The 18338-nt window shown below is 42.4% G+C and overlaps 2 protein-coding genes across 2 annotated transcripts in view; both read right to left on the bottom strand.

The window, feature by feature from the left end:
• Positions 1-5179, bottom strand: part of LOC106574517 (zinc finger protein 2 homolog) — a 29730-nt gene extending 24551 nt beyond the window's left edge. The window contains exon 1 of the mRNA XM_014150442.2: positions 4754-5179. Within this exon, the coding sequence (XP_014005917.2) occupies positions 4754-4831 (78 nt within the window). The 5' untranslated portion in view covers positions 4832-5179. The remainder of the gene's footprint in view (positions 1-4753) is intronic.
• Positions 5180-7785: 2606 nt separating this feature from the next.
• On the bottom strand, positions 7786-14995 carry LOC106574518 (zinc finger protein 2). The gene is made up of 2 exons (XM_014150443.2): positions 14675-14995; positions 7786-12450 (listed from the first exon to the last, which is right to left on the bottom strand). Exons 1-2 carry the CDS (start codon positions 14753-14755, stop codon positions 10735-10737), a joined length of 1797 nt encoding a protein of 598 aa, XP_014005918.1. The 5' UTR covers positions 14756-14995; the 3' UTR covers positions 7786-10734.
• Between the last annotated feature and the right edge of the window lie 3343 nt (positions 14996-18338).

Below are 18338 nucleotides of genomic sequence, written 5' to 3'. Positions count from 1 at the left end.
TCTCTGCGGATGACTTCGTCAACCATTTTGAAAAGAAGGTTGACGACATCCGATCCTCGTTTGCTAAGTCAAACGACACCGCTGGTCCTGCTCACACTGCCCTACCCTGTGCTTTGACCTCTTTCTCCCCTCTCTCTCCAGATGAAATCTCGCGTCTTGTGACGGCCGGCCGCCCAACAACCTGCCCACTTGACCCTATCCCCTCCTCTCTTCTCCAGACCATTTCCGGAGACCTTCTCCCCTACCTCACCTCGCTCATCAACTCATCCTTGACCGCTGGCTACGTCCCTTCCGTCTTCAAGAGAGCGAGAGTTGCACCCCTTCTGAAAAAAACCTACACTCGATCCCTCCGATGTCAACAACTACAGACCAGTATCCCTTCTTTCCTTTCTCTCCAAAACTCTTGAACGTGCCGTCCTTGGCCAGCTCTCTTGCTATCTCTCTCAGAATGACCTTCTTGATCCTAATCAGTCAGGTTTCAAGACTGGGCATTCAACTGAGACTGCTCTTCTCTGTGTCACGGAGGCTCTCCGCACTGCTAAAGCTAACTCTCTCTCCTCTGCTCTCATCCTTCTAGACCTATCTGCTGCCTTTGATACCGTGAACCATCAGATCCTCCTCTCCACCCTCTCCGAGCTGGGCATCTCCGGCGCGGCCCACACTTGGATTGCGTCCTACCTGACAGGTCGCTCCTACCAGGTGGCGTGGCGAGAATCTGTCTCCGCACCACGTGCTCTCACCACTGGTGTCCCCCAGGGCTCTGTTCTAGGCCCACTCCTATTCTCGCTATACACCAAGTCACTTGGCTCTGTCATATCCTCACATGGTCTCTCATATCATTGCTATGCAGATGACACACAATTAATCTTCTCCTTTCCCCCTTCTGACAACCAGGTGGCGAATCGCATCTCTGCATGTCTGGCAGACATATCAGTGTGGATGACGGATCACCACCTCAAGCTGAACCTCGGCAAGACGGAGCTGCTCTTCCTCCCGGGGAAGGACTGCCCGTTCCATGATCTCGCCATCACGGTTGACAACTCCCTTGTGTCCTCCTCCCAGAGTGCTAAGAGCGTCGGCGTGACCCTGGACAACACCCTATCGTTCTCCACTAACATCAAGGCGGGACCCGATCCTGTAGGTTCATGCTCTACAACATTCGCAGAGTACGACCCTGCCTCACACAGGAAGCGACGCAGGTCCTAATCCAGGCACTTGTCATCTCCCGTCTGGATTACTGCAACTCGTTGTTGGCTGGGCTCCCTGCCTGTGCCATTAAACCCCTTCAACTCATCCAGAACGCCGCAGCCCGTCTGGTGTTCAACCTTCCCAAGTTCTCTCACGTCACCCCGGTCCTCCGCTCTCTCCACTGGCTTCCAGTCGAAGCTCGCATCCGCTACAAGACCATGGTGCTTGCCTACGGAGCTGTGAGGGGAACGGCACCGCCGTACCTTCAGGCTCTGATCAGGCCCCATGTAAATGTAAAAAATAATATTTTGGAGATGATTTTGTTTTCAAATAACGTAAAATGAGTTAGAAAAAGGATATTCTTGAACATGGGGCGAGACATTATTTACAAATTAGTAAATAAAGCCAGTTTGTTATTTAGAATGATTTAATTATCTTTTTTAGAGGGAGAAAAACCAAAAACCTTCAGTCATCTCATGGGTCTCCCAGTTGAGGCCGGCACAGGTATTGAACCAACATCTGTAGCAACACATCTTGCACTGCTATGCAGTGTCTTAGACCGTTGCGCCACTCAGGCACTGTACAACGTGACCGGTCGGGAGTGCCCTACAGTATTACAGTAAGAGCAAAATAATCCTAACAAAATAAAACCTTAGTGTAGCAACAGTTTTAGTCGTGCACAATTATCCGTTTCTATTTAGGTTTATGTCACCCATTCATTGTCAGTTAGACACAGTAGGACCCAATAGCATAATCAGTGCTCTAACTCCCCCTTGCGCTGGTCTGGAGCAATGAAGTGGTGATGCAGGGTACCGTACTAAACCACAAATTACATCTAAGTACCGCAGCATAATCACAAAACTTTTAGTGGAGCAACCACTGTAGTAGCAGAGATAATGTCATTTCAGACGCTATTATCAACTTTTAGTGAGGGGTTCATCGAGGAAGGCAAATTCTTGAAAGACTAGCCACAGATCCCTGTATACAGGAAGCCACCTCACCAGAAGGGAAGTTATCTGTGTTAGTAGCAACGCATCTCCTGCAGGGTGTGATTAAGAAACATGTCACTCAGAGTTTTGTACAGTTAGACACTCTCCCAACACCACTTATCTTTCCACCATTCCAAATAGACAGGCATGGGAACACCTCCTGTAAACCTGCAGCCTGAGGGGAATGTCTGAGTACAAGCAGAACAGTATCCCGAAGGTATAGGCCCAGGCTATGGGAGAGTGGGAAACGTCATGTAATCCAACTTCGGTTTTTGCCATATATGATTATGCATAGCTTAAAGCATTACTAATGCAGCTCATTGTGTGTTTTCTTTTCAGGTCTTTTGCCATCACTCTCTTAGGAACCCAAAGGAAGAAGAGAAATCAAAAGCTCCAGCTGAAATGTCATTATCAGCTGTACAATAGGAGGGGTAGTGGCAGATAAGAGTGGGATTAGAATTTTGAGGCCAGGGCCTTATGCCATGGAATCAGATTATATAACCAGAGGCCATAAATCTCAGAGGTGTGAATATATAAAAGAAATGTGGGAATAATAATGTTTTATTTTATGTTCATTTATAAGTAATGTTAACGTTTATATAAAATGTTAAACAGTATGGAGATACTATTCAAAAAGGAGAGTGTTGGATTCGAACTTGAAATATATGTTACCATACTAGAAGTTATTACTTTACATGTATAAGAAATGAATATGTTGGGAGTCAATGAAGTGTGAATAGGAACGCTGTGTATGGAAAGTTAGTGTGAAAAGGAGAAGTGCAGAAAGTTCATATTCAGAAAGTTCATATTCTGTTCAAACTTGTTGCTGAATATGAATATTCCTGAGCAAGGAGGCAAAGACAAACAGTCTAGTTTCAGTTCCTGAGAAGGAAGGCCAGTTGCTTTGGAACTAGGACCATGGGGGATGTGGAACTCAACTCAAGATAAGGTCACCAGTTGAAGAGAGAAGACACTGCTTGGAGGGGGGGCCATAGGGGCCCACCCCGAACACCATTTGATTACAGTCCTATCTCACATACACACACTTCCACACCCATAAGGATCATAGGCAAGCAATGACAATACCAGTAAGAGGAATCTACTTTGTTTCTGCCTAACAGAGAAGGATTGTTTATCTTAGACATGCAAGGAGATGACTTGCCTAGTCGGAAGGTATAAATATATGCTTGTGTGACTTGTATGTTGTGTCTGCAGCTAAAGCACCCAGTGGGTTGAATAAACTTGGTTTGAGCTTTTTCTAGTCGTCCATTTTAGCTTCTACTCTGTTTGTTCAGAACCTAACACTGGTCAAACAGATGGACACGGGGTCTTAGAAACATCTAGCAGAAAGTCATAAAATGTATTAGAAATAGATAAAAACACAATCATGTGTAAAGACACCTGCCAACTAATATCAACATTTAAATGTAGATTTGCAGAAATTATTTTCCTTCTGTAAATGCAAGTAAGTCTGTCACCAAAAAACCACATATCTTTAAAATATTTGCTAAGTTCACAGAAGTAAAGGTAGACCTACTTTCTCTTTCTGTCAGGTGGTGGTCAAAGCCAGATTGTGACATCTGGACAACCCCTCCCTCTCCCTGTCTCTCTCTCCAATTAATGTTAACTACCCCTGCACTTTCTGACACCTACACATTAGCCCCCTCTCTTTCCATTTACTGTAATCAGCATCCCCACCCACTGAGCACCAACCGACCCTGGACGTTGAAATGTAGTTGAAATTTGGTCAGTCCAAATCTGAACTAATCAGATGTCTGTTTCACAAGTTTGGACAGTACAGTAAAATAAAAGTAGGGCAGAGTATAGTCCGGTACAATAGAGTACTGTACAGTAGAGTTTAGTACACTAAGGTTCAGTATAATTTACTGTGTACTCTCCTGAACTATATTGTACTCTACACTACCGTGCTGAACTTTAATGTCCAAACTTGTGAAACATAGATGTTTATGATAGGTACAGATTTGGTCTGGTCCAGACCAACCAAACTTGGTCTTGTTTGGGGACAGAACTCAGAATAATAGCCTGTGTGTAGAACACCTAAAACATGCAAAGGAAGATATTACATTTTTCTAGCTTTTGTGTACTCAGGATGCATCACCATGAAGAGAATGACATTCATAATTATGGATTTCTGTATAGTACAGATCAGGGACCCATGATGTCATTCTGTTAACATCATTATGTTACTGGGTGTTAATCCACTTCACCTACCGTAGTTCAATAAGATAAATCTATATATATATATATATTAAATTTAAACTTGAGTCTTCATATCATATCTGACACCGTATTCTTTCTAGCGACATCTTTGAATCCTAATTCGGAGCAGAGTTTTTGGAAAACGTGGTCACAAACTGATGGAGATTATAGGTCATTCTGTTAACAAACGTTATCTGTACTGTTCGAGTAAATGTGTTTTTGTAAAATCTTCAGTGGAAATTGTTAAAAAGTACTTATTGTGCAAATAGTTGTATGGTTTGTTTAACTTTGCAATCGATGGTTTTTGTTTGGTATACTTTTGAAGTGAAAAATCGGAGTCTCAGCGTCATTGTTACCTTTGAATTGCCCGGCTCCTCTTCATCTCGGGTCTCCTGCATTGGTTGGGGCAGTCCTGCGTCCTCAAGTTCCGCCATTTTCTATGGTGTGTTTTGTATCCCAAAAGAAGGGTTGCGGGTAAAACCAGAGGCTGCAAACCAACCAAGTCTGCTGTTCTATTCTATACACAATATTTGTGTCTGCTTTTGCAGGTAGCAAATTTAAGCGTTTTGGTAGATTTGATTCAAAGTGGGAGAAAAAAAATCTCACAAGACCGTTGTTGTACTGCTGCACGTCTATCCACTGTCGGGTATTCCTCTCTCACATCAGAACGTGTTACGGATAAAAAAAGAACAAGAAAACGCAGGAAGCTTAACTACCGACTGAGAACAAAGTGTCGTAAACTGCTTGCATACGTTTCACTTTACGCCTGAATACAGAGTATTGATTTTCTAAAACCAGAGGCGAAACATCGCGAGACTTCCGGGAAAGCTTGCGAAGAAAACGAAGCTGACAAGGCCGGGGTTTGTTGGGTTTAGAGAAGTCAATGAGAGACCGTGTTGATTTTAGCTTGTAAATGTTGGTGGGGCAAACCCCACAAAAATCTTTTTTTTTCAGTGCCACCAAAGCCACTACACAACACTAAGCAATACATTAATTGCATTATAACGGTGACAAACGGTGCCCACAAACTGTTAGGGCCTACATGAATCTGTCCCAACAGCAGAGCTTTCTTTTCAGCACCATGGAGTGAATCATTACCACCATTACACCTGTCTATCAGCGGAGGCTTGTCTGGCAGCGAAACAGTTCATTCAGCCTCATTTGCTGACTTTTAAAAAAACATTGCTGATAGAATTTGTTCTTAAACAAATGTGGTTTCTACTGACAATTGAGATGTAGAAAGTATGGCATAAGGGAACGACGAGCGGATAAGAGGCAATCCGTAATTTCGATTAAGAAATGTATGAGCAAGCTAGGAAGGACGTAGTCAATATAACTATTTGTTCAGTATTTTGAAAATGTACACCGCTAGAATTCAGAACAAATTCTCCCTGTACACCAAATCAAAACCATAGGATAAATAAAGGGGACATATAAACAAACAAATAAATATCTTAAATATTCAATTATTACATATCTCTAAAACAGGCTACATGTTCACCATCAAGTCAGAACAGTAGGCTAAGTTATGATGGGCTACTAACACCTTAGTACATGGGCTACTAACACCTTAGTACATCACATACACCTAGTACTACTTTCTTGGCTACAGTATCCATATCTCCCTGGCATAATACATAATTTATGCAGCAGCATTCAAGACATTTTTGGACTCACCTTGTTGTGCTGTGCTCACTTGAACAGAAAGGTGGGACGGGGGTCCTTCTTGTGGGCACTAGAAAGAGGCCCAAATCCCGACTTGGAATTCCGAGTTGGATGACTGTTCAAAACTATTTTACGTATTTTCCCTGTCGGAGCCAATTTCATCCGGGTTCCCAGTTGTCTTTAACTTTTTGAAGTCTGAGATTTCCCAGTTCCGAGATTCCAGTTGTTTTGAACGCGGCAGAAGTCATGCTGGATTGACAGCCTTGCCAATGTATTCAAACTTTTCTGGGCCATGGCGTTCCCCCCTTTTTCGTGATAGGCAATTGGTAGTTAAGATCTTGTCTCATCGCTGCAACTCCCCTACAGACTCGGCGAAGGTCGAGAGCCAAGCCGCACTGGTTCTTGACACACTGCTCGCTTAACCCGGAAGCCAGCCACACCAATGTGTCAGAGGAAACACTGTCGAACTGACCAAAAGATAGCTTGCAGGCGCCCAGCTCGCCACAAGCAGTCACTAGAGCACAATGAGACAAGGACATCCCGGCCGGCCAAACCCTCACCTAACCCGGACGACACTGGGCCAATTGTACGCCGTCTCCCGGTCACAGCCGGCTGTGACACAGCCTGGGATTGAACCCGGGGCTGCAGTGGTGCCTTAGCACTCATTGTTGAATTTGCGATTTCCAACTTATGTAATGTCTATTAGCCGATGATACATTTTATCTATAATTTCTCTTTATATGACAAGGATTGAAAAGGATTTGCCAATAGATTGCCAACTTGATGCATGATGATGACATGATGAGTCCAATCAAAGCTACGCTAGATATAACATGATTTGACCATTGACCTTGAGCCTTCTTGGATGGGCACTTCTAATGTAAGTCTATGGCAGCACCCAATGAGCTTGAATTTTCAAGCTTTTCCCGTAGATTTGGTGGTGACGTATTTTCCCCAAGAGTGACAGAATGCTGAGCCAATCACGGTGCAACTAGAGAACATTACCAACCCCTACGCTCCATATTTTCCACTGGCTGCCCCACCACCACAGAAAGCACTGAGCTAGGCTGAAACACCTGCATTTTGGAGCTGCCTTGAGAAAGCAAAAAAAGAGACCATGTTTATGCGGCTTTATTAACAAAATTATTATTTTGTAGGTATGACGTCCTCTTAGTTTCGCACAAGCCAAAGCAGCTGCCTTCCTCTCCAAGGTGTCCTCCTCGATCCAGTGGCATGTCATACCGAAAAAGCTTCTGTTATGGGCAGACCAGATGTCTGCTGTGGTGCAGACTGACTTTACACTCTGGAGTTTGGTTCAGAGAGCTTCTTTCATGGACTCAAATTCCTTTCAATTCATTGAATCAAAGGTCTTTCTACACATGACCTTTCTCCCCCACTGATTCCTTCTACTAGCTTGCGGAATGAAGGCACCTCTACTAGTGAAAAGGGTTGCACATCCTCTATGAAGTCAAATACCAGGTGATTAAGCCGGCTTTGTGAGGTGTGTGGTCCTCCTGGTTGTAGTTTTGCTTGTTTCAATGGTGTACAAGATGTTCCTTTTTGGCCATCTGTAGATGGCTGTGCATCTCTGCACTCCTGTATGTCGTCTGGTTGACTTTTTCTGCTCAGGGTCTTCCGTTGATTGTTACGCATCCTCTGAAAAAACGACATGTAATTGCTTAACTATAACACCACAGTATAAGTAAAATAACAGCAGAGTGAGCCCCTTGTTATTGTTTTAATTAAGGATTGTAGCTACATATGTTTCACTTTCTATAGCCTGCCCCTGTCTGATAAACACAGGGCTGGGGTTGGAACATGTACCCACTCACACATGGACAAGGCTGTGGATACAAGGATGTCAATGGTGGTTTAAATTGTTTGTCTAGAAATACTCAAATGTAAAAATAAAAACAATGGACTGATACAGTATTATACATTGAGTTATGATTGAATAATACAGGCATTTATTTGGGTTGAAAAAACAATTGAACAGCAGGAAAACCGCAGTGTGACTTTATTGATTTGGGCAGTGGCAATTTTAGCATGTAAATCTTGGTGGGGCCAAAAAAATAAAACAAATGTGGGATGTATGCCAGCTAAGCCACTACACAACACTAAACAATACATGAATTGCACTATATCACTGCTACACCTGGCTATCAGCGGAGCCTTGTCTAGCAGGGAAACAGTTCATTCAGCCTCATTTACTGCCTTTAAAAAAAAAACATAGGTGATATGGCTGACTTGCTTAAACAAATGTGGTTTCTACTGACAATTGAGATGTAGAAACTATGTCATAAGGGGAAGACAAGCGGATAAGAGGCAATCCATAATTTCAATTAAGACATTAATGAGCGAGCTAAGACAGACGTTGTCAAGGTAACTATTTGTTTTGAAATGTACAGCAACAGAATTCAGAACATGGGCCGTTCTTAGTGTTCGCCCTGTACACCAAGTCAAAACCGTAGGATAAATAAAGGGGTTATATAAACAGACAATGAAAGCTCTTACAATATTCAATGATTACATTTCTCAAAAACAGGTTATAGGCTACATGTGCATCACCAAATCAGAACAGTAGGTGTGAAAACAGACCAAATTATTAGGCTGAGGCACATGGGCTACTAACAGCTTACAACAAAACATACACTTAGTAGTACTTTCTTAGCTACAGTATACATATCTCCCTGGCCTATTACATTATTTATGCAGCAGAGGGCTCCCGAATGGCGCCGCGGTCTAAGGCACTGCATCTCAGTGCAAGAGGAGTCATTACAGACCCTGGTTTGATTCCAGGCTGTATCACAACCGGCCGTGATTGGGAGTCCCATAGGGCGGAATAGCCTTCAGGCCACCATGAAACTGGACTCGCTGGTCACCATTGGACAGTTTAGATCAATCTTGAGGGAGATGTGATCATTGTGTTTGTTTTGATTAATCTTGTTGCATTGATGTTGTTATTTTGCTTTATGTTGTACTGAATTGTGTGTTCATGTTCACAGGGCTCCCTTGAGAATGAGACCCTGGTCTCAATGGTGACCCCCGTCTCATTGGAATGGTCCCACCTGATCTCACCTGCCTTCAATCATTGTTAGAACAGTCAACTCAGTTTTCTTGTCAATATAATAGATCATCTTTGATATGGATTGCCTGGCTACCCAAACGCCTCAATAATGTATATCTGCAGACTGTGGTTATTACATGCCGCACCCACTATGAGTAACTTACTACAAGCCGTGCCCATTGCCATTGCGGCTGCTAGCAGTGTCTCTGGCCCACACTCCAGCACAGTAGGTAGCGGGAATGCACCAACGAGAGCATCCTGACGTGTTGCATCACCTCCTGGTATGGCAACTGCTCGGCCTACGACGGCAAGGTGCTCTAGAGGGTAGTGCGTACAGCCCAGTACATCTCTGGGGCCAAACTCCTGCCATCCAGGACCTCTACATTTTTACATTTTTTTTTTTATACCAGGTGGTGTCAGAGGAAGCCCTAGAAATTGCCCAAGACTCCAGCCACCCTAGTCATAGACTGTTCTCTCTGGTGTGATGTCTGCAGGGCACAATTCAGACAAGCCAATCATGTCAAAACCCACATGCAAGTGCACACAGGAGTCAGGCCATAGGGAAAGGGGAATACCTAGTCAGTTGTACAACTGAATGCATTCAACTGAAACGTGTCTTCCGCATTTAACCCAACCCCTCTGAATCAGAGCAGTGCGGAGGGCTGCTTTAAATCGACATCCATGTCTTTGTCGCCCCTGGGAACAGTGGGTTAACTGCTTTGCTCAGGGGCAGAACGACAGATTTTTACCTTGTCAGCTCGGGGATTTGATCAGCAACCTTCTGGGTTACTGGCCCAACGCTCCTACCCGCAAGGCCTATGGGATGCTTTGTGCAGGGGAGGATTAACAAATACAAATTTGCCGGGTGAAAACTACGAGGGTGATAAAATAAAAATATACATTTATAAAAATAGTTTACTTTTGATACAAAATATTCAAATAATTGTTTGACAAATTTGACAAAAAAAAACTACAATAAAGACTGCCAATATTGTAATAGCATATGATTGTTTTACTGTTGTAGTGCTTTCATATTGAGCGTCTCTGTGGGAGATTCTCAATTGGTTTCGCAAACTCTCCTCGCCTCCTTTTGAAAAAGGTCAAAAGTAATCAGTGAGAGGAAACGTGAAAACAAACCATAGCATGTATGAAATTACTCTTCTACTCCACTTGCGCGTCATCAAGCAAATGATGCTTACAGAGGAGGAATCCCAAAATATGTGTAAAGTGGTAAAAACAAGTTTAGCTGGTTGTTCCAGACATTTTATAAATAGAAGATTAGTTGTGTTTGGGAGCCTGTAGGATACACGGGGGGAGAATGTCAATTGCGTACTCCTTACGTACCCTCTCATCGAATCCTTCAAAAAACCCATTGGCTGAGAAAACCAGAGGTCCCTCCCCTATGACCTTCTCCTCCAATGGGTTTTGAGAAGGAGGCGAGGGCATGCGAGGAGTATGCAATTGAGATTCTTCCCTGATGTTCCTTTGACAAAGGAGGCAATCTCCTACATATGGCGACCACTCATCGGTTTCCAGGTCACGGAGGAGGACGGAGTCATCGACTTTTTCCCAAATTAGGGGGCCTTCCACACTGTTGTATAGAGGTCAAGTCTCCTCTTTAGAGTGTTGCCTCTTCTGGTGGCGTTTTCGGTCGCCAATTTGGGAGAAGCTTTGTCCACAGTCTGAGCACTGGTACGGTTTCTCTCCAGTGTGAATTCTCATGTGTACTGTAAGGAAGTTCTTTTGGAAGAAACGTTTTTCACAGCAGAAGCACTGGAAAGGTCTCTCTTTATTATGCACCCTTCTCACATGAGTCATCACATCACGTGAACGGGAGAAGGACTTTCCACATTCAGAGCAAGGATAGGCTGCTCTTTCTCCAGAGTGTTTTAACTTGTGCACTTGCTTGTGACTCTTTAATGTCCATTCACGTGCAAAACGCTTCCCGCATTCAGTGCAGTGGTACGGTTTCTCTCCGGTGTGTGTTCGCTGATGCTCTTCCAACCGTCGTAAAGTTGTAAAACCATCCCCGCAGTCAGTGCAGAGGAATGGCTTTTTTCCACTTGCAGTGTGTATTCTTAGGTGTCTTTCAAACTTTGTCTTGTTTAAGAAACACTTTCCACAGTCCGAGCAGTGGAGTGCCAGGTCTACAGAATGTACTGGAAGGTGTGATCTTAGTTTTGCCATGTCAGGAAATCTTTTATCACACCTTGAACAGCGGTAATGTTTATGTTTCTTTTCCTTGTGTGTTAGTTGATGTTTTTTAAGTCTCTCACGTCCCGCAAAACTTTTGTCGCAATTAGAGCAGTGGTACGGCTTTTCATCTGTATGTGTTTCTTGCTGATGTCTTCTAAGACTATGCCTTCGTGTAAAGCTCTTCCCACAGTCGGAGCAGTAGTGATGCCTTTCTTGTGGTGAGATCTTCTCTGTATGTTTTAGCTGGTGATTTTTCAACACCCATAACTGTTTGAATTGCTTCCCACAGTCGGGGCAAAGGTATGGCCTTTCTTGACTATGTACTTCCATGTGTATTTTTAGTTCTCCCGGTTCAGAAAAGCTTTTATCACAGTAAAGACAATCACCCCCTTTCTTATGTGTCCTCTGGTGCCTTTTCAGATTATCAGAGCGGGTAAAACCTTTCCCACAATCAGGGCAGAACATTTCTTTCACTCCTGTATGTGTTCGATGGTGTCTTATAAGATCCCTTACTTTTTGAAAGTTCTGACCGCAGTAGGCGCAGTAGTGAGGCTTCTCTCCTCCAGGTCTGAAACCCTCAATGAAGTCATCAGTATCTAGGGGCTCCTCTTCATTCTCCTGCGTTGTTTGGGGTTGTTGTGGTCTTTCTGAGTTTTGATTATTTTCTGTTTGGCACTGGGTATTGGCTGGGCATTGCTGTTTGCTATGTGAAAGCGCACTCTCTACATTTGCCACATTACTGGTAGCTTTGAAGGTATTCTCCGGCAGGTCCTGTTGCTTTTGACGAATGCGTGTGACAGCTTCATCCAGTGTTATTTCTGGGTCCATTTGTAATTGCTCGGACAGTCTTCTGTCACATAAGCCCATGACAAGCCTGTTTCTTATTTTCTCACTGAGTAGAGCTCCATAACCACAATGTTCTGACAAACAATAAAGTGCAGTGATAAAATCATCAGCTGTCTCTCCTGCTTCCTGTTGTCTTTGGTTGAATTTAGTTCGGTCTAATATTACATTCCTCCTAACTGCCAAATGTCCATCTTGCTGCTCATTATTAGAACTGTGGAAGTGTTCCCGCTCGATCAGGTTGTCATCTTGCAGGTCTTCTAGGGTGTCCATCTTCTCTGCCTGGAAATACATTTAAAATAGCATAATTACTAGTAGGCCTATAGTCTCTGTTCTCCAAAACAACATCATTTTGTAATCGATAATATATCCTACGTTTCATTATGATTAAAGTCCAAATTAGAATAGATAGCATATAAAATAAATATCTAAAATAAATTAAGTCTATACATTGAATTTGGTGTCAAATGAAAGCTAAGAGTCTATATTTGTTTTAAATTAAGGCACAGAATGACCCCAAAATTATAACAGAATGACTGCAACTAAACTGGCTGCAATGGGAATTCATAGTAGTCACAAACCACAGTTGGGTCGAGACAAACCAAATGTGGTCTTGTTTGGGGACCTCATTAGAATAATAGCCAGTCTGTAGAATAGGCATAATACCCAAACATGCAAAGGAAGATATTACATTTTTCTACCTTTGTGTCTATTCAGGATACATCATCATGAAGAGAATGACATTCATAACTATGGATTTCTGTATTGGACAGATCTGGGACCCATGATGTCATTCTGTTACCATCATTATGTTACCAGGTGTTAATCCACTTCACTTACTGTAATTCAATAACCAAAATAAAATAAATTAAACTCGAGGTGTAATATCATAGCCAACAACCAATTCTTTCTGCAGAAATCTTTTGATCTTGTTTCGGAAAAAGTCCCACTTTACATCTGCACTGTCTTTGAGTAAATGTGTTTTTGTCAAATTTTCTGTGGAAATTGTTAAACGTAATCCTTGTGATGTGCATGGAGTTGTATGGTTTGTTTAACTTTGCACTCAATGGCTTTTGTTTGGCATACTTTTAAGGCTGTGGCTGCGGATCCGACTTTTTCGGGATCTTTAGTCTGGAAAGGAAAAGATCCGGAGCTTCCAGAAGCTTCTGCGCAGATCACATTCTGCGCACACTGGCAGACTTACCATCAGGCAGAAGAGGCAATTTCCCCAGGCTTCATTTCATCAAGGGGCTTCATGAGCTGGACATAAGCTAGAGATACCTTTTTTTTAACATGGGCTGCATCTCAATCCACCAAATCTGCCCATGTCAGCCTTCCGTATCTGCGGTGGAAGGTGCCCGAGCTACAGAGGAGTTTGTCAGACCAAGAGACATCCTGAAAAATCGGTATTTTCACAAAAGCTTCTGTAGCGTCCGAACGTTGTCACAGGACTCGTCTGAAGGTAACCCGGAACCGGGCCAAAAATTGAATAGGGCATTTCCATGTAAAAAGGTATACAGGCAATTCCAATGGATTTTTTTTTTTAAATCCTGAGTTTTCTTGTATCTCTCAGATATAGGACAGACACCGAAACATACTTCCTTTCGATGACATTTTTTACTATCTGTTTTTACATGTATGAATCTGTTATTCAATGCATTTCTATGGTCTAGTAGCAGTAAGGCCAAAATCAATGTTTCGTCAAATACTTTTTTTTTATACCTACTAGGGTCCTAAAATTCTAAATCAAATAGCTAAATGATCCTTGGTATGACCATCGTAAAACAATTCCACATGTTAGCTTAGTAGAAATCCAGCCCTGGGACCTTAGACTCTAGGGGAATACAATACGCATTTCTTTAGACTGGCCTCTGACTGGGGCCTCCAAATCACTAAATCCGCTCGTCTGCGCATGTGTATTATTCTCCTTCACCCATAGAGAACAGGCTACTCATTTAATAAAAGTTAGATCAAAGCTCAATGTCTGCAAGATCACATTATAAAAAAAAATCTGGAATTCTACATAACAGAACCAAATAATAGCATAGTGTAATGTTAATGTAAGACCAGTAACTTTGTTCTATCCTATTGTATTCGGTTCTGTAGAATACTGTGATCATTATGTAATCTTGCAGACGTTCAGCTTTGATCTAACTTTATTAAACGAGCACATTCGCCTGAGTAGCCTGTCATCTGTGCATAGAAAATATACACCTGTGTAGAAAGTGATACAACATGCGCAGAAGCTTCGGATCTGTAATTTTCCGGAATTAAAGGGACTAGTCAAATGAACATCAAAAGTATAATTTTCGGAATTTTAGCAAACCCTAACTAACCTGTTACGTTAATTATCCTAACCTACTATGAAAAGTCAAATCTGACGTTCATTTTACAAAAGTTGGATTCCTTCTAGCTATTGCCGGACTAAACATCCCGAAAAAATAGTCTGATCCGGCAACTCGGTTCTTTCAAAGTGAAAATCGGAGTCTCAGAGCCATTATGATACCTTTGAATTAGCCGGCTCCTCTTCATCTCGGTTCTCCCGAATGGTTTCGGGCAGTCCTGCCTCCTCCTGAAGTTCCGCCATTTTCTCTGTATGTTTTGTATCCCACCAGAAGCGTTGCGGGTAAAAACAACGAAGTATTTTGTGCTATTCTATACACAACAGGTTTGTCTTATTTTGTTGCTAGCAATTTAAGCTTTTCGCTACATTTGATTAGTGATGTTGCGTTTGATATCGAGCTCCGAGGCATGTGTCGAAATCGTTAAGCAGTTTCTTATTTTTCTTCGGTGGGGTTTAATGGCGGTTGGCTTCCAATATGTTGCATTATCGCCACCAACTGGACTATAGTATAAATCCATTCTACTTTGTGATACAAAATGTGGGTGGGGTAAACCATTCCAACCCACTGCCCCATTCCACTACTTTAACCCCATCGGCTCCTGCACCATGCCAACGGCCTGGGAAGACCAGACACTACTCAACACACCCTGTAACTCTTCTGAAGTCAAATCTCATACACCCAAGTACTTCTCTGCAGCTGCCACCACAACATCTATTTTCTGTGAGGTACAGTTGATAAGTTGATCAATGATAAGCATTGCTAAGAAGCCAATCTTACTGAAGCATGTCACTCATTGACATATCCCTCTGTGCTGGCACAGATCTATCTACTACTCAAGATCCTCCACCCTCAGGGCCAGACACTCGTGCAACCTGCAGATTGATGAGGGAAGAATTTTCTGAGCTGAACTGACCAAGACACATCTCCAACAACACAAAAAACCTCACATAATTTTGCCCCAAAACAGTGGCATATGGGCTTTTTACACAACAAAAATAAAAACGCAACTTGTAAAGTATTGGTTTCATGAATTGAAATAAAAGATCCCAGAAATGTTCCATATGCACAAAAAGCTTATTTCTCTTGAATTTTGTGCACAATTTTGTTTACATCCCTGTTAGTGAGCATTTCAATTTTGCCAAGATAATCCATCCACCTGACAGGTGTGGCATATCAAGAAGCTGATTAAACAGCATGATCATTACACAGGTGCACCTTCTGCTGGGGATAAAAGGCAACTCTAAAATGTGCAGTTTTGTCACACAACACAATGCCACAAATGTCTCAAGTTTTGAGAGAGCCTTCAATTGGCATGCTGACTGCAGGAATGTCCACCAGAGCTGTTGCCAGATAATTTAATGTTAATTTCTCTACCATAAGTTGCATCCAAAAACATTTTAGAAAATTTAGCAGTACTCCAACCGGCATCACAACTGCAGACCACGTGAATGGCGTCATGTGGGTGAGCGGTTTGCTGATGTCAACATTGTGAACTGAGTGCCTCCCGTATGGTTGCAGTGGGGTTATGGTATGTGCAGGCATAAACTACAGACAACGAACACAATTGCATTTCATCGATGGCAATTTGAATGCACAGAGATACTGTGACGAGATCCTGAGGCCCATTGTGAGGTCCATTTGTTTTTTTAAAGTTATCTGTGACCAACAGATGCATTGCTGTATTCCCAGTCATGTGAAATCCATAGATGCATTGATTTCAATTGACTGAATTCCTTATATGAACTGTAACGCAGTAACATCTTGGAAATTGTTGTATGTTGCGTTTATATTTTTGTTCAGTATAGGTGAGCGCTGATGCCGCCCTGTGATAAGCAGTGGCCACTTTGTCAAAGGCAGGTGAGCAAAATATTTCGCTTGTACATTCCCAGCGCAGCAGCGCTCCTCTCCAGGATGCTGTTAGAGAGATGAATCGCTGCGTCGCTCCATCAACATTCCGTCAACAACAAAAAATCTGACATAAAGCATGTAGCAGATATAGCTAGGGTAAAACATGAGCCATTCACAATAATTAAAGCAACATGTCAAGAAAACTTTAGGCCATTACATCACTTTTTATCATTACCGGTTACCGCATGGCAGAGACATGAAAATGAGCTAATGGACTTGAAAACGGGTGTTGTAGCCTACACTCAAATGGGATGTGGTTTTACGAACTGTGACATTTTGCCAAGGCAGAGATGAGTGGCCGACACCAAAACGCGGCAGTGGACTCATAAAGTATGCCCTAATAACGATTGCCAAATTTGTCATTACACCTTTTGGTGTTTTGTGTAACAGAAGTCTCTTTCCATTCACCACTGTTCTGAAGCTGGAAATATATTGCAAGTTGATGGCTGTGCGCAGGTAGCCTATGAAGGAGCCCTTGGAAGTGATTGTTTGATAATCAGATGAAAACTTCTTGACTGGTTGTGTTTATGCAACAATAAAAGGTAATACATTATAAAAAATCTGTATAACTAGGCCCACAGAGATGCTATTGAATTAATAGGGATTGTATATGTAATTCTATGATTAGGACCATAAAACATGCTGGTGAACACGCTTGGTCCCGTACCGGGAAGAAATACATGTTTATTTCACCCCTGGATATAGCATATGGTAGAAACAGTAATGTGGCCTTTTCTGTAGCCTTCTGTAGGCTTGAGATAATAAGTATGACAATATAATGACACCGACACGTTATACATCATGCTGGTTTTTGATCAAATGGCGTAACTTAAATGGCGCCCAAACAAATCGTTTTTTTTAACAAACAACATTTCCTAAAATCAAGACAGGACAAAATGGAATGGACAATTATGATACCCACAACTGCTGTCCAGGAGTTTCAACCTGTGGGGTTGTAGCCTACTGTGTCGGCCCGCAATGGAATTTTATGGATTCCCATCAATGTGGTACGCCCACGTTTGCAAAACAAGCTGTTGCATTTGCTTTATTAGTCCTGATTCCTGTGGCTAATCAATTTGTCTATTTAAGCTCTGAATATCAGCTACACAATTTTATCAGGAGTTATCCTGCAGCTACTTGCAATGTGTTTACACAGAAGTATTTTTTTTTTCGCCATAGTCAGCTGATCAAAAATGTACTGGTACTAACTTGAAACCACTGATAATGTCAATTTACCCAGTAAGCACGGACCAAGGCTGACATCTTTTGGACTTTTTTTTTAACATCTATGTTTGGTTCAGATTTGAGCCGGTCTGGATCAGCATTGATTTGGTCCAAACATAGATGTCTATGTTTGGTTTAGATTTGGTGAGGTCCATGACATTGATTCTATAAATACTTATTTTCAACTTTCATTCAGAACCTAAAATCAACCTGATTTCGATGTCTGGAAAATATGTATTTTAAACTATGGAAAATACATGTTTTCAACTTTCATTCAGAACCAAAAATCAACCTAGCTTCAAAGTTGGGAAATATTTATTTTAGATGTCTTTTCAACCTCATTTTGCTTACTGGGACTATTCTAGTTTTGCAGGGGAGGGGGGATTGTTCTGTCTTGCCTAGGGTGGCAGAATGGCTAGGACCAGCCCTGCTCACCCTTGACCCATCCTCCTCTACTTTCTTCACTGTCTCAGCAGAAGACACCTTCTGCACTACTCTGACTCTGGCCACCTCAACCTGCCTCTCTTGCACTGAACACTTCCGATCCCCAGCAACATGGGCACCCTCACAGTTGACACACACAATTTTTTCCGCCGAAACGGCACAATCCTCTGTCCCATGCCCTTCAGCACATTTCCAACATCTACGAATCTACCTCCTACACATTGCTGTGACATGGTCATAAACATGGTA

Source organism: Salmo salar, chromosome ssa16 (genome assembly GCF_905237065.1).
Source record: "Salmo salar chromosome ssa16, Ssal_v3.1, whole genome shotgun sequence".
Classification (NCBI taxonomy): Eukaryota; Metazoa; Chordata; class Actinopteri; order Salmoniformes; family Salmonidae; genus Salmo; species Salmo salar.
Note: the sequence above shows the minus strand (reverse complement) of the source record. Positions and strands in the feature narration are given on the sequence as shown.

Coding starts and splice junctions, on each gene's coding strand:
- LOC106574518 (XM_014150443.2), bottom strand. CDS start 14,755: ATGGCGGAACTTCAGGAGGAGGCAGGACTGCCCGAAACCATTCGGGAG. Junction 12,451..14,674: donor AGGAGCCGGCTAATTCAAAG/GTATCATAATGG, acceptor ATGTATTTCCAG/GCAGAGAAGATGGACACCCT.